A 16303-nucleotide genomic window follows, 5' to 3' on the forward strand; every position below is an offset into this window, starting at 1 on the left:
TAGCAGCTATGGAATATAAGTTTCAATGTAAATGAAAAGTTACAAGGATGCTTTGCATGACAACACATTTTCTCTTCAGTTTCCTCCTAAGTATCCTATATAATAAAGAGGTAATATGCAAATTAACCCTCCCATTGTAACGCCGTCACAAATCGCTGCTGGGGTTTCCGTGGCCCCATGTGCACGCTGCTCCGCTCGGCCTGGAGGCGGGGCATCGGGTGGCACTCCAGGACTCGGGGCTGTCCTGCGGCGCTGGCCATGCGTGTGTGTGTGTGTGTGTGTGTGTGTGTGTGTGTGTGTGTGTCCCGGGTCTCGCGTGATTTCGCGCAACTGGTCACTAGTAATGGATATTTAAAACACACACACAATACTCATATAGTATTTAGTGAGAATATAAAGGGGACATAAAAAGATTAAGGCAGTCCTTGGGACCTCTGTTATTCCAAACTACATAATAAACTGTTTTCAGCCCTCACCGGTTTGGCTCAGTGGATAGAGCATCGCCTGCGGACTGAAGAGTTCGATTCTGGTCAAGGGCACATGCCCAGGTTGCAGGCTCAATCCCCAGTAGGGTTGTGCAGGAGGCAGCCAATCAATGATTCTCTCATCATTGATGTTTCTCTCTCTCTCTTCCTCTCCCTTCCTCTCTGAAATCAATAAAAATATATTTAAAAAATAAAAGGAACAGTGTTTTCAGTGTGGATTCTATGTGTGGATCTATGGGTTAGTCCCACACAAAGAGGGAGCACAAGGATGCCCCATGGTCCCTGTGCATGGCCTCTAACATTACTCATCATATTAAATTATCAGTAGGCGGAGAAACAAAGATGGCGGCATAGGTAAGCACCTAAACTGCTGTCTCGCACAACAATTTCAAAACTACAACTAAAAGACAGAACAGACACCATCCAGAACCACAGAAAAGCTGGCTGAGTGGAAATTCTACAACTAGAAGGAAAGAGAAAAGCTCACAGAGAATTGGAGGTACAGTAAAGGGTCTTTGTGTGTGCAGAGAGGAAGGGCGGCTGAGAGCCTGGCTTACTTTCTCTGGCGGAAGGGGGAAGGAAGCCCTGACTGCACTGAACCCCAGTTCTGACTGCACTGAACCCCAGTTCCGGGCGAAACCCCGTGGACCCAGGCTCATACAGGGGGAGTCTGGACTGTCAGAGAGAAAGGCACCCGGAAACTCAGAGACCCAGGGGAGACCCGGGGGAGCCCCGGGGGGCAGGGATCTGGAGGTGCGCGCCAGTGTGCACAAAGACTGTGGAGGTTGCCACAGGCTTTCCCTAGCAGAAGGGACTCAGAAGCTCCTGACTGCACTGAGCCCCAGTTCTGACTGCACTGAACCCCAGTTCCAGGTGAGCCCCTGGGGACCCACGCTCTTGTGGGGGGAATCTGGACTCTCGGGCAGAGACTCGGGAGCCGGGGAAGGTAGAGGTCTGGAGGCGCGTGTGCGCGCGCAAGGGCAAGGCTGACTGGAAGCCAAGACTGTCTGCTCCGCCCTGAGACTCCACCCCACCCAAGCTGAGCACAGAGGCTATTGCAATCTGGCAAGGCTAATCCTATAAGGCTGTCTCCAGCACCGAACTTCTCCCAGCATAGACACAGCTGATCCTCACAGCCAGCTGGCCTGGAGGTCAATTCCTCCCAGTGATACCAACAACAATCAAGACTTAACTACAGCCCTGACCCATTTGGCTCAGTGGATAGAGCGTTGGCCTGCGGACTCAAGGGTCCTAGGTTCGATTCCAGTCAAGGGCCTTGGTTGCGGGCGCGTCCCCGGTGGGGGGTGTGCAGGAGGCAGCTGGTTGATGTTTCTCTCACCTCGATGTTTCTAGCTCTCTCTCCTTCTCCCTTCCTCTCTGTAAAAAAATCAATAAAATATATATATGAACTCCTTTAGCTTTTTCTTATCTGTGAAGCTCTTTATCTGCCCTTCAATAATATGCAACAACAAGGCTGTACACACAGTCCACAAAGGGGTGCACCAAGAGTGTCCACCTCAGGTTAACTGGGGAGGCCGACCCACTGGGCCATATAGGAAACCTAGCACACAAACCTACCTTACCAACTCAGGGAAGCAGTGAAAATGCGGCGACAAAGAAACAGATTACAAACGAAAGAAATGGAGGAAAACAAACGACTGGATATAGAGTTCAAAACCACGGTTATAAGGCTTTTCAAGAATATCCTAGAAAAGGCCGATAAATATAACGAGACCCTCGAAGATATGAAAAAGGACCAACTAGAAATTAAACATACACTGACTGAAATAAAAAATATTATACAGAGACCCAACAACAGACTAGAGGAACACAAGAATCAAGTCAAAGATTTGAAAAACAAAGAAGCAAAAAGCACTCAACCGAAAAAGCAAAAAAAAAAAAAAAGAATCCAAAAAGTTGAAGATAGTGTAAGAAGCCTCTGGGACAACTTCAAGTGTACCAACATCAGAATTATGGGGGTGCCAGAAGAAGAGAGAGAGCAAGATACTGAAACCTATTTGAAGAAATAATGACTGAAAACTTCCCCCACCTGGTGAAAGAAATAGACTTCCAAGTCCAGGAAGCGCACAGAACCCCAAACAAAAGGAATCTAAAGAGGACCACACCAAGACATATCATAATTAAAATGCCAAGAGCAAAAGACAAAGAGAGAATATTAAAAGCAGCAAGAGAAAAACAGTTAATTACCTACAAGGGAGCACCCATATGACTGTCAGCTGATTTCTCAACAGAAACTATGCAGGCCAGACGGGAGTGGCAAGAAATATTCAAAGTGATGAATAGCAAGAACCTACAATCAAGATTACTCTACCCAGCAAAGCTATCATTCAGAATTGAAGGTCAGATAAAGAGCTTCACAGATAAGAAAAAGCTAAAGGAGTTCATCACCACCAAGCCAGTATTATATGAAATGCTGAAAGGTATTCTTAAAGAAGAGGAAGAAGAAAAAAGTAAAGATAAAAATTATGAACAACAAATACATATCTATCAACAAGTGAACCTAAAAATCAAGTGAATTAAAAACCTGAGGAACAGAATAATCTGGTGAATATAATAGAATCAGGGGCATAGAAAGGGATTGGACTGATAATTCTCAGGGGGAAAGGGGTAAGGGGGGGTTCAGGAAGAGACTGGACAAAAATCATACACCTATGGATGAGGACAGTGAGGGGGAGGTAAGGGCAGAAGGTGGGGTGGGAACCGGGTGGAGGGGAGCTATGGGGGGAAAAAGGAGAAACAATTGTAATAATCTAAATAAAGATTTATTTAAAAAAAAAAATTATCAGTAGGCATCATGGTTTGTCTCTCAAATAGGTTGTGAGCTCCTGAAAGGCAAGGGCCTTATTACTGAGAAAACATTAATTTCTGATGACTGAATAAATGGATCCTAATTTGATACAATTACTTGGAAGTTATTTGGAGCGAGTGCAATGAAAATTCATTAGGGTAGGAAGGGGACCAGTGAATGTTAGCTAATACATGACATCTGATTTTTGATTCTGATAGTGTCTATTTTAGACGGGTCTCACCGCCGTGGCAAACAGCCAAATAGAGAAGCAAGTACCAACCCAGCTCACATTCAAGTCACCTTTTCTTATCACTTAACAGTTCCAAAGATGGTAATTTCAGAGATGATCCAGGCAGCCATGCAACACACCTTTTTCAATTCTTATCTCATTGTTCAAGTTTTAAAACTGCAAAGGGATTAAAAATGGTGCTTTCTCATTACCAAAAACCACATGATGTATAGTTTTCCTGTGTTTTTATGAGGAAGTCAATGCTTCATTTTCTTGAGGATGTCTTTATCAAGCAATATCCACCCATTACCAAGCACACGTTGATCATAAGTATGAACTTGTCGTTTTCTGAAGTAGTCAAGTGGTGTCATTTAAGCAAAAGCCTGATTGAAGCTGTGTTATTTCTGTTCTTCCTTACCGAAGTTCTGCTGTGTGTGTTTTTGATTTGTTTTTTTTTTAATGTTTTTATTGCTTTTAGAGAGGAGTAAAGAGGGAGTGAGAGAGACATTGATGGGCTGCCCCTGCACGCTCCCCTACTGGGGATCGAGCCTGGGCACATGCCCTGACCTCGAATTGAACCAGTGACCTTTGAACATTAGGACAATGTTCAACCAACAGCCACACTGGCCAGAGCAGTCTGCTGGGCTTTTTTGTCTGGTGTGCCTAACCTCACTTAGTTGAAGGCACCTGGAAGGTTCTTGACAGTTTAGGATTTTAAGACTACAATAAAGCCAAGATTTTCCACAAAAAAGCACTCAAGCCAACTATACTCACATATACTTAATACATATTAATATTGATATTAATATAAATATATAATCAATAGATTTAAGTTCCTGTAGGGCAGGGACCTACCTTGTCTATCTTTGTTTTCTTTTTTTTTAAATGTATTTTATTGATTTAAGTTCCTGTAGGGCAGGGACCTACCTTGTCTATCTTTGTTTTCTTTTTTTTAAATATATTTTACTGATTTTAGAGAGGAAAGGAGAGGGAGAGAGAGAGAGAGAAACATCAATGATGAGAGAGAATCATTGATTGGCTGCCTCCTGCACGCCCCCCCACTGGGGATCAAGCCCACAACCCAGGCATGTGCCCTTGGCCGGAATCGAATCTGGGACCCCTCAGTCCGCAGGCCAACGCTGTATCCATTGAGCTAAACCAGCTAGGGCGTCTATCTTTGTTTTCCACTGAATCCTTATGTACCACTTAGTGGTATATAAAGTGCTGAATAAAATTATATGCCAATTTAATCTAATGTAATCCAGGGACTTGAAAAAACAAAACAAAAATTATGCTCAAGTTATCATTACAGGTGAACAGTGAATATGAATTTTAGGACAGGGCATTAGGACTATAACAAAGCAGTCCTCTCACTGTCCTTTAGCAATAATTCAAGCTCAGTGTGGTATGTAAGTCTACTGCTTTCCTTCGCCTCTCACTTCTTTAGGCTGGGAGCTCTAGGTTGTGCTCAGGTTACCATCTCAAGCTTCCTAAGATATCTTTCTTCTTTTTTTTGTTAATCCTCATTAGAGGATATTTTTCTATTGATTTTTAGAGAAAGTGGAAGGGAGAGGGAGAGACAGAAAGAGAGAAACATAGATGTGAGAGAGACACATGTATCAGCTGCCTCCACACATGCTCCCCGACCAAGGCCAGCAATTGAACCTGCAATCAAGGTACGTGCCTTTGACCAGAATCGAACCAGGAACCCTTCAGTCCATGGGCCAACGCTGTAGTCACTGAGCCAAACTGGTTAGGGCCTGAGATATCTTTCTAATGTGACTGACCAAAATTTGAATATCAACTTAAGCAAGTCCAAATTATTACCAGTAAACAAATCTATGATGTAATTCATACTGTAAATCATTAGGAGTCTTGATAAATTCAATATGTAAGTTATTTCTTAAAAATACGAATGCTTGCAATTTCAGTTTTCACTTCCTTTTGAATGTATTTGTGTATGAATTTATTGATTTACTTAAACTCTAGTCTACAAAGTATGGGAGGTGGCTTTATTTGCTTATTTATTTATTTTTTTACCAATTTAAGCTCCTATATAATAAAAGGCTAATATGCAAATCAACCTAATGGTGGAATGACCAGTCACTATGACACACACTGACCACCAGGGAGCAGACACTCAACACAGGAACTGCCCCCTGGTGGTCAGTGCACTCCCACAGGGGGAGCGCTGCTTAGCCAGAAGCCAGGCTCACGGTTGGTGAGCCCAGTGGCAGTGGCGGGAGTCTCCCTCCTCTGCGGCAGCACTAAGGATGTCTGACTGCCGGCTTAGGCCTGCTCCCCTAAGCCGTCAGTCCGACATCCCTCGAGGGCTCCTGGACTGCGAGAGGGTGCAGGCCGGGCTGAGGGATCCCCCCCGCCCAGTACATGAATTTTGTGCACCAGGCCTCTAGTAAGAACATAGTTATTTATGCCCCTACTCTACAATTTTATCATTTCCTGCTTTAAAGAGTAAAGTGAATTAAAAGCCTAGAACAAGAGTCAACAACCCTCAACAACCATACTAAGAGGTTATGTAGGTCATAGCATTTGGCCCACTTGTGGTAACCACCATCCTCAACTCCTACTACCCCAACACCTGGATTGTTTGTGCCACCACAACAGAAGTAGAGCCATCAACAATATGTGCTGTAGGAAAAAACACCTTTTTTTTTAATCCAAGAAATGTTCAAATAAGCAGTCCACTGAAAGCTATTTCTACATACAAGAATGAGGTATTTCAGTAACATCAGGCCTCTTTAAAGCTATTTCCAATGCTGAAGGATTTAGAGTTAGAGCTGACAAGTGTGAAATGGTATGAAGTCTCCCCACCAGGTGGAGAGGAGCAGGGAAACCCAGGCAGAAAAGTCCAAAGGCTTTTATGGCTAACAACTGAGCATCTTGAGCATTTTTAAAAAAATATATTTTATTGATTTTTTTACAGAGAGGAAAGAAGAGGTATAGAGAGGTAGAAACATCGATGAGAGAGAAACATCAATCAGCTGCCTCTTGCACACTCCCCACTGGGGATGTGCCCACAACCAAGGCACATGCCCCTGACCAGAATCGAACCTGGGACCCTTGAGTCCGCAGGCCGATGCTCTATCCACCGAGCCAAACCGGCCAGGGCTCTTGAGCATTTTTTAAAAGGATTTTTCAATATAATTAGACTTCATTTTATATATTTCATCTTGAGGCTGCAATGAACATTCAAAGTTTGGCAAATTTATCTTTTCTTCCCTTCCCTACACCGTAAGATTAAAGGTATATTCATTCTCTGGTAAACAATTTTATGGAGACATTATATTTTATAAAATGAAGGCTATATGGTGGTGCGATAATTTTTTGAATTTCACTTGGAGAAATAAGAAATTTGGAAGTAAAGGGATAGAAATAATTTTAAATGGGTGAGAAATCTAGTATTACTTTTGGTTTACTACTCTATAGCACAGTTTTGCTAAGATTTACTTTTAGATTATTTGATAAGTTATAAAAATACCATCTAGCCCTAGCCAGTATGGCTCAGTGGACAGAGCATTGGTTTGCAGACTCAAGGGTCCCAAGTTTGATTCCAATCAAAGGCACATGCCCAGTTTGCCCCAGTAGGGGGCATGCAGGAGGCAGCCAATTAGTGATTCTCTCTCATCATTGATGTTTCTCTCTCTTTCTCTCTCTCCCTTCCTCTCTGAAATCAATTAAAAAATATAAAACAGCCCTAGCTGGTTTGGCTCAGTGGATAGAGCGTCGGCCTGCAGACTGAAGGGTCCTGGGTTCGATACCGGTCAAGGGCACATGCCTGGGTTGCGGGCTCAGTCCCCAGTAGGGGGTGTGCAGGAGGCAGCCAAACAATGATTCTCTCTCATCATTGATGTTTTTCTATCTCTTCTTCTCCCTGTCTCTCTGAAATCAATAATAAAATTTTTTTTAAATATATAGAACAAACAAAAACAAAAGAACACCATCTAAATACATGAAATACTTAATATTTATGGCATGAGCTGAAGAATTAATTTCCATTTATGAAAATCTGATGAATTTGCCTTCACAAGCTAAAGACAGAAAAAGTTCCTCAAAATTTAGAAGGTAACTGTTAATTGTCCTAGTTCATTCTTCTCTGGTAACTGAGTTTACCTAGTTGCATGGCCACTCAGCTACAGACTCCTTCCCCAGCTTTCCCTTTACAGCTAAGTATGGCCATGCGATTTGTTTTCTCCAATGAAATGTAAGTGAAAGTGATGTGTGCATCTTCCTCATCACTTGCTTGATAGCCTCTCCTTCCCCACCCCTTACTTTGAGCTAAAACTCAAAGTGATGACTCTACTCCGACAATACCTAAGAAATGAAAGGAATCCTGATCTCTTAATTACCATGAGGTGTGAAAGAAACCTCCAACAGTGGTTCAGTCACTGCATTTTGGGAATTCCATTATAGTAACCTAGCTTATGTTATTATTATTTAACTAGAGGCCCAGTGCATGAAATTTGTGCATGGGGAGGGTGTCCCTCAGCTCAGTTTGCACCCTCTCCAATCTGGGACCCCTCGAGGGATGTCCGACTGCCTGTTTAAATGGGCAGTCAGGTATCCCTCTTATAATCCAGGACTGCTGGCTCCCAACTGCTCGCCTGCCTGCCTTCCTGATTGCCCCTAACTACTTCTGCCTGCCAGCCTGATCACCCCTAACCACTCCCCTGCCAGCCTGATTGATGCCTAACTGCTCCCCTGCCAGCCTGTTTGCCCCTAACTGCCCTCCCCTGCAGGCCTGGTCACCCCTAACTGCCCTCCCTGCAGGCCTGGTCCCTCCCAACTGCTCTCCCCTGCAGGCCTGGGTCCCCCTCAACTGCCCTTCCCTGCAGGACCGGTCACCCCTAACTGCCCTCCCCTGCAGGCTTGATTGCCCCCAACTGCCCTCCCTTGCAGGCCTAGTCCCTCCCAACTGCCCTCCCCTGCTGGCCATCTTGTGTCCACATGGGGACAGCCATCTTTGACCACATGGGGGCAGCCATCTTCTGTGTTGGAATGATGGTCAATTTGCATATTACTCTTTTATTAGATAGGATGTTTACCCTAGGATATGTTTTTGCATTGATTTTAGAGAGAGAAAGAAGGAGGGAGGAGGGAGAGGAAGGGAGAGAGAGAGAGAGAGAGAGAAACATCAATCAGTTGCCTCCTGAATGTGCCCCAACCAGGGATTGAACTGGCCACCTTTTGGTGTACAAGACAGTGCTCCAACCAACTGAGCCACACCAGCCAGGGCCTAGCCTATATTATTATTTTTTAAGCCAGGTTAAAAAAAAATAGTCCTATCCAGTTTGGCTCAGTGGATAGAGTGTTGGCCAGTGGACTGAAGGGTCCCAGGTTCAATTCCAGTCAAGGGCATGTTGGTTTCGGGCACATCCCCAGTAGGAGGTGTGCAGGAGGCAGCTGATCGATATTTCTCTCTCATCGATGTTTCTAACTCTCTATCCCTCCCCTTTCCTCTCTGTAAAAAAATCAATAAAATATATTTAAAATATACACACACACACACACACACACACACACACACATTTACTGATTTCAGAGAGGAAGGAAGAGGGATATGGGGACAGAAACATCAATGATTTCATTGATCAGTTTACCTCCTGCATGCCCCCTACTGGAGATTGAGCTCAAAAGAGGAATCTAACCGTGACCTCCTGGTTCATAGGTCAACGCTCAACCACTGAGCCACACTGGCCAGGCCCTAGGTTATATAATTGACGAAAATAAAACTCACCACCAAAAAGGTAACACAGAAAGAATATTTATGTATTTTAAGCAGAACCAAAATAACCAGTTTGAATTCTATCATGCCAGCTTTTTAACAGTTATTTTAAATTTTATCCTGAACTCTAGTCAGCCTCTAACCACAGAACAGATTGATTATGCACAATGATAGAAGATATCCTTTACTTTTAATATTAGCTTTAATACGAGTAAAGGAAAATTATGACACTTTCTCCCACTATAACTGACTGAGGGGGTGGTTAGTCCTGTTATTAAGGGTCCTTTCTTTTTAAGAAACTTATGTGTGTGTTGCTATACTCAGTGTCTTACAGATCTTTCCTCTAGAAAAGGTTAAATCTCCAGGTGAGTAAACAGTACACAGGTACCTGAAAGTATATTCAAGTATCAGCATGTACCCTTTTGTATCAACAAAAACTGAAATACGAAAATACCTCTAAAACTTTTCAATTTGGGTTAAGATATGAGATTAGAATTTTAGGATTAACAGAAGATTCTGTTATTTCTCTCTTTTTTCACTTCGTATATTTTCTCTGTATAGTCTTGTCCATTTCTATATACTGTTGACTCCCACATTTATTACCTCTAGGGGCCAAACCTGCGTTCCAGAGCCATAAGTCCTAAATCCACATGACTCATTTTACCACCTGTGCTATGGATCCCATATGTTTCTTTCAACACCTTTCTCCATCAATTTTTTTTACTCTTCCATTTCTTTAATCAATCTACCCACCTCCCCTCCTGGATCCTTCTCATCATTGCTTAAATATGGGTAAGCCTAGTTCAAACAAGTAAGCAAACAAAAACCCTAGACTCTACACTACCCTCCATATCTAATTTTTTCCTTTCATTGCTTAATATCTTAAAGGAGTTATCTATACTGCCTGCTATTTCTATGTTCTTAACTCCTGTTCATGCCTTAGTCACTCATTAATCTCTTTACCCCACATAAACACTTACCAAATCATTGTTTCACACACAGGAAGAGCAATGGGGTAAACACTGGAAAAAATAAGTTTTAATCTTGGTTCAGCTGTGATGTAACTAGGGCAATTAATCTTTCTTCAACTGATTTTCTGAACCATAATATGAGGAAATTAAATTAAATACTTCTGGTTATAACTCTTCTGGTTTTACAGATATGCAGGAATTTAGTTGCCACTTTTATTCCTTTCATAATTAGAGACAAGAATGGTGTGAGACTACAGTATGCCCTGCTTCTAGGAGAAGCGAAGGTTGTGGTGCCTTGTTTAGTATCCTAAATATAAAGATTTGGGGTAGTGAACATGATTTCTAAGCCCCTTTCCAAATCTAAATTGCCTAGGCCCCTGCCTCACAAACACTGATTCCATTTCTGTGAAATCCTTCCAAAATGAACTACCAGGAGTGAAACATGGCCAATAGGGCAGGTGATCCAGGCTGCCTCTGATATATATAATTTCCTGCTTTATTTCCATTCCATACTGCCTCCCATCAAAAGAGAATACTTGACCAGAAATGAGTAGGCTCACACACCTGATTAGCAATCCAATTTACTCAGTAACCAAGCCATAGAAGTCATGTAGATGGGCCTCTTTCTGCTTTGGTTTAATAGATCCAATTAAACACTTGCCTTTTATTTAAATCCAGACTAAAATTACAAGCATAAGTGTGAGAGCTAGAGTATGGTTAGATTAAAATAGAAGAGTCTTATAGTGCCAAAGATAATGAGTGGGCCTATCAAGAAGGTGCCCACGTATACCCCCTCCTTTGTAACACATGCAAATCCAGCCACAGCATGCAAATACCAGACTTGGGCACAAAAACAATGACACATTTCAAACAACACTCACCCTCTAGATTCTCCAGAAAGGAACTGGACATGAGAGCTCATTGTGGTTAGGCCATTTCTCTGCTGAACCTGATGAATGGTGTTCCAAGTCAGATATAAACTGGTCTGTGTCAAAGAAGACAATATCACTACTGAATGGAACAAACCAGAGGGTAACTTAATCTATTACATGCCCAGGCTGCTTTTTTCTACAAGCAAAAGGAATTTAATTGTCCTTTATCTGTCAATTACTGCACAAAATGACTCCCCACATTTTACAAAATAATATGAATATTGGAGTCCAGAAATTTTTAGGAGGTAATAACTGATTTATTTTCTAAAATTAAAAGTGTAGCCCTAGCTGGTTTGGCTCAGTGGATAGAGCGTCGGCCTGTGGACTAAAGGGTCCCGGATTCGATTCCGGTCAAGGTACATGCCCGGGTTGTGGACTCGATCTCCCATAGGGGGCATGAAGGAGGCAGTCGATTGATGATTCTGTCTCATCATTGATGTTTCTATCTCTCCCGTTCCCTTCCTCCTCTCTGAAATCAATAAAAAAAAAAAATTTTTTTTTTTAAAGTGCAAGCCCTGGCCAATAGCTCAGTTTGTTAGAGCATCATCCTGATATGCTAAGGTTGCAGATTCGATTCCAGGTCAGGGCACATATAAGAATCAACCAATGAATGCATAAATGAGTGGAACAACAATTCGATGTTTCTCTTTCTCTCAAATCAATAAATAAAAATAAAAAAAATAAAAGTGCAACAATTTGAAAAGTTATAATGATGGTTTTCAGTGATTTAAGAGATAGATTTTTAAATAAACTAGTTTTTATTAGATTAGCTCTATTTGTAGTTTCCAAATACTCACCTATGGCTACATCAGAATTATCTGGGCACTTAATAAAAATCTAAATTCCTGGGTTCTACTTCAAACCACAGAATCAAAATGTCTAAAGGTGCCGAAACCGGTTTGGCTCAGTGGATAGAGCGTCGGCCTGCGGACTGAAGGGTCCCGGGTTCGATTCCGGTCAAGGGCATGTACCTTGGTTGCGGGCACATCCCCAGTAGGGGGCGTGCAGGAGGCAGCTGATCGATGTTTCTCTCTCATCGATGTTTCTAGCTCTCTATCCCTCTCCCTTCCTCTCTGTGAAAAATCAATAAAATATATTTTTTTAAAAAAATGTCTAAAGGTGGCCTGGTTAGTGTGGCTCAGTGTTTGAACGTGGACCCAGGAACAAGAAGGTCACCAGTTTGATTCATGGTCAGGGCACATGCCCAGGTTGCAGACTTGATCCTCAGTGGAAGATGTGCAGGAGGCAGCCGACTGATGTTTCTCTCTCATTTCATTGATGTTTCTTTCTATCCCTCTCTATCTAAAAATCAATAAAAACGTATTTTTAAAAATGTCTAAGGGTAGCCCTGGCCGGTGTTGCACAGTGGTTAGAATGTTGGCCTGTGTACCCAAGGGTCAAGGGTTCAATTCTGGTTAAGGGCATGTACCTGGATTGCAGGTTCCATCTCCGGCCTTGGTTGGGGAGCAGGCGGAGGCAACCAATCGAGATGTCTCTGTCACATCCATGTTTCTCTTTCTCCCCTTCCGTCCCTCCCTCCCTTCCACTCTCTAAAATTCAATGGAAAAATATCCTTGGGTGAGGATTTAAAAAAAAAAAATGTCTAAGGGTAGGAGCTCAGAAAAACTATATGTACAGGAAAAGTGGGGGGGGGGGGTGGTCACAGAGGAATGTTTTTTAAACCAAAGTTCACATCCATTAGCAGGTTATGAAATCCACTCAGCAAACTAAAATCAGTATTTTAAAAAGAGAACAAAATAGAAGATAGCAGTCTGCATTTTGTAAAAATAAAGATTAAGAATTGGTTTTTGAACCCTAGCTGATTTGGCTCAGTGGATAGAGTGTCGGCCTGCGGACTGAATGGTCCCAGGTTTGATTCCAGTCAAGGGCACATGCCTGGGTTTCAGGCTCGATCCCCAGCAGGGGGTGTGCAGGAGGCAGCCGATCAATGATTCTCTCTCATCATTGATGTTTCTCTCTCTCTCTCCCTCTCCCTTTCTCTTTGAAATCAATAAAAATATATTTTTTAAAAAAAGAATTGTTTGAGTCTTTTATGTTATTTGTTTATATACTGTGTCATGCTATAAAACTTCTTATCATGGGAAGCTGAGATAAATGTTTAAAAATCATTATACACAAGAAGAGTCACTATTGGTCAGTTTTGTCTAGATCAGTGGTTCTCAACCTTTTTAATGCTGCGACTCTTTAATACAGTTCCTCATGTTGTGGTGACCCCCAACCATAAAATTATTTTCGTTGCTACTTCATAACTGTAATTTTGCTACTGCTATGAATCGTAATGTAAATATCTGTGTTTTCCGATAGTCTTAGGCGACCCTGCTAGCGGTTCTCAACCTAGGGGTTCTCAACCTGTGGGTCACGACCCACAGGTTGAGAACCGCTGCTGTAGAGCCTAAGACCATTGGAAAACACAGATATTTACATTACGATTCATAACAGTAGCAAAATTACAGTTATGAAGTAGCAACGAAAATAATTTTATGGTTGGGGGTCACCACAACATGAGGAACTGTATTAAAGGGTGGCGGCATTAAAAAGGTTGAGAACCACTGATCTAGATAGTGGCTGACACAATAAATGCCCAGTTATAATCCAAAGTAAAATGAGGCAAAGCCTCCTCCTTTGGCCTATAAGGAAATAGTTTTGGCCTCTGTAGTACAACTTCAAACAAAAGGACCTAACTATGAATTCTAGAATGCTTTTTTCATCTTGGAAGAGAAGATGAAAACAGTAATTAATACTCTTATCTTAAGCAGATAAAGAAGGGAAAACAGAGGAGGAGCCAATCTGTGCAAAATGCAGCCTCACTAAAGGGGTAAAAAACCCACAAAAAAACAGAAATCTGTGGTGCTTAGGCAAAATTTTTCTGCCTTAAGCTTTTTTAATACTGAATTTGAGTTCACTCACCTAGTCTTCAGGAGTGATTTAAAGATTCCAATATGTACAAAGGATTTTTATTATCAAGTCTCCTTTCTGACGGTGCCAAATCTCCACAACTGAAGCTGTTATAGAACGTGTGATTCCAAGAAAAATGGCACATAAGTTAAAAGAAAGAAGCCCAGGAAGAAAGCTAAGAGGCCAACAGATACTGAGGGCTTTTGTGAGCTGGCTAAAGCAGTGGTCGGCAAACCGCGGCTCGCGAGCCACATGCAGCTCTTTGGCCCCTTGAGTGTGGCTCTTCCACAAAATACCACGTGCGGGCGCGCACGTACAGTGCGATTGCGATTGAAACTTCGTGGCCCATGCGCAGAAGTCAGTTTTCGGCTCTCAAAAGAAATTTCAATCGTTGTACTGTTGATATTTGGTTCTGTTGACTAATGAGTTTGCCGACCACTGGGCTAAAGCAATAGTCATTTCAGATTGTGCTTATGGAAACTTGCAGTCCTCGAGACATCTTTCTAGTTTCTTGAACCACTACTGACAGCTCTAAAAACTATCTTAATTCATTTTTTCCTATCACAAAAACTTTGACCAAACATCTAAAGAAGAATTAACACTAATCCATCTTAAACTCTCCCAAAAGATTAAAGAGGAAGGAATACTTCCTAACTCATTCTAAAGCCAGCAATGCCCTGATATCAAAGCCAGACAAACACATTTCAAGAAAAAAAATCTACAGACTATCCCCTATGAATATAGAGGCAAAAATCCTCAACAAAATAGTAGCAAACTGAATCCTGCCACATATTAAAATAATTATACATCATTACCAAATGAGATTTATTCCCAAAATGCAAGTATGGTTCATCAAATGAAAATCAATTACTGCCCTGGCCAGTGTGGCTCAGCTGGTTGGGCATCTTCCTGTGCACCAAAAGATTGCCAGTTTGATTCCTATGTTTCTCTCTCATCAATGTTTTTCTCTCTCTCCCTTCCTCTTTCTTAAAAAAAAAAATTAATTAAAAACATCTTTAAAAAATTATAAATTACTATGATGGAAGGTAAAAAACAACAACACATGTTCATCTCAATTGATACAGAAGCACCTGACAAAATTCAAAGTCCTTTAACGAAAAAAAATCACCCCATAAATTAGGAACAGAAGGGAATTTCCTCAAAATGATAAAAGCCATATATGAAAAACCCTCATACAACATACTCAATTGTGAAAGACTGAAACCTTTTGCCTTAAGATAAAAAACATGACAAAGATATTCACTTTTGCCACTTCTATTCAACATAGTATTAGAAGTCCTAGCCAGAGCAATTAGGTTAAAGAAATAAAAGGCATCCAAATGAAAATGACCTCTATTGACAAATGACATGATCTTATACATAGAAAGCTCCAAAGAATCCACATACAAAAAATGTTAGCACTAATAAATTAAGTCAGCAATTATAAGTTAAAAATCAACACACAAAATTCAGTTGTATTCTATAGTCATTCAATGAACAATCCAAAAAAGAAATTTAAAAATCAATTCCATTTACAATAGCATCGGAAATAATAAAATGAATTAATCAAGAGGTAAAAAATTTGTACACTGAAAATGACACATTGCTAGCCCAAGCTGATTTGGCTCAGTGGATAGAGCATCGGCCTGCAGACCGAAGGGTCCCAGGTTGGATTCCAGTCCAGGGCATGTATCTCAGGTGCAGGCTCCTCCCCAGCCCAGGCCCTGATCGGGGCATGAGCAGGAGGCAATGAATCGATGTGTTTCTCTCATCGATATTTCTCTCTGTCTTTCCCTCTTTTTTCACTCTCTAAAAATCAATGGGGGGCGCTAACCGGTTTGGCTCAGTGGATAGAGCGTTGGCCTGCGGACTGAAGGGTCCCAGGTTCGATTCCGGTCAAGGGCATGTACCTTGGTTATGGGCACATCCCCAGTAGGAGGTGTGCAGGAGGCAGCTGGTCGGTTTCTCTCTCATCGATGTTTCTAATTCTCTATCCCTCTCCCTTCCTCTCTGTAAAAAAAGAAATCAATAAAATATATTTAAAATAAATAAATAAAAATCAATGGGGGGATAAGGACACATATGTAATACCTTAATCAATAAAGAAATTAAAAAAAAAATCAATGGAAAAATATCCTTGGAGTAAAATAAATAAATAACAAATACAACTCAATCATAAAATGGGCAAAAGGCCGAAACTGGTTTGGCTCAGTGGATA

At 41.7% G+C, this 16303-nt stretch overlaps 1 protein-coding gene across 2 annotated transcripts in view; it reads right to left on the minus strand.

The window, feature by feature from the left end:
* The window catches only part of NFATC3 (nuclear factor of activated T cells 3), a 116266-nt gene that overhangs the window by 6309 nt on the left and 93654 nt on the right, over positions 1-16303 (minus strand). Inside the window, exon 10 of one of the 2 annotated variants that reach the window (XM_080645669.1) lies at positions 11119-11248. The exons of the other annotated variant lie outside the window; for it this stretch is intronic. Coding sequence (XP_080501795.1) covers positions 11119-11248 — 130 coding nt within the window. The remainder of the gene's footprint in view (positions 1-11118; positions 11249-16303) is intronic. 2 annotated transcript variants of the gene reach the window in all.

Source organism: Plecotus auritus, assembly GCF_963455305.1.
Source record: "Plecotus auritus genome assembly, chromosome: 10".
Lineage (NCBI taxonomy): Eukaryota > Metazoa > Chordata > Mammalia > Chiroptera > Vespertilionidae > Plecotus > Plecotus auritus.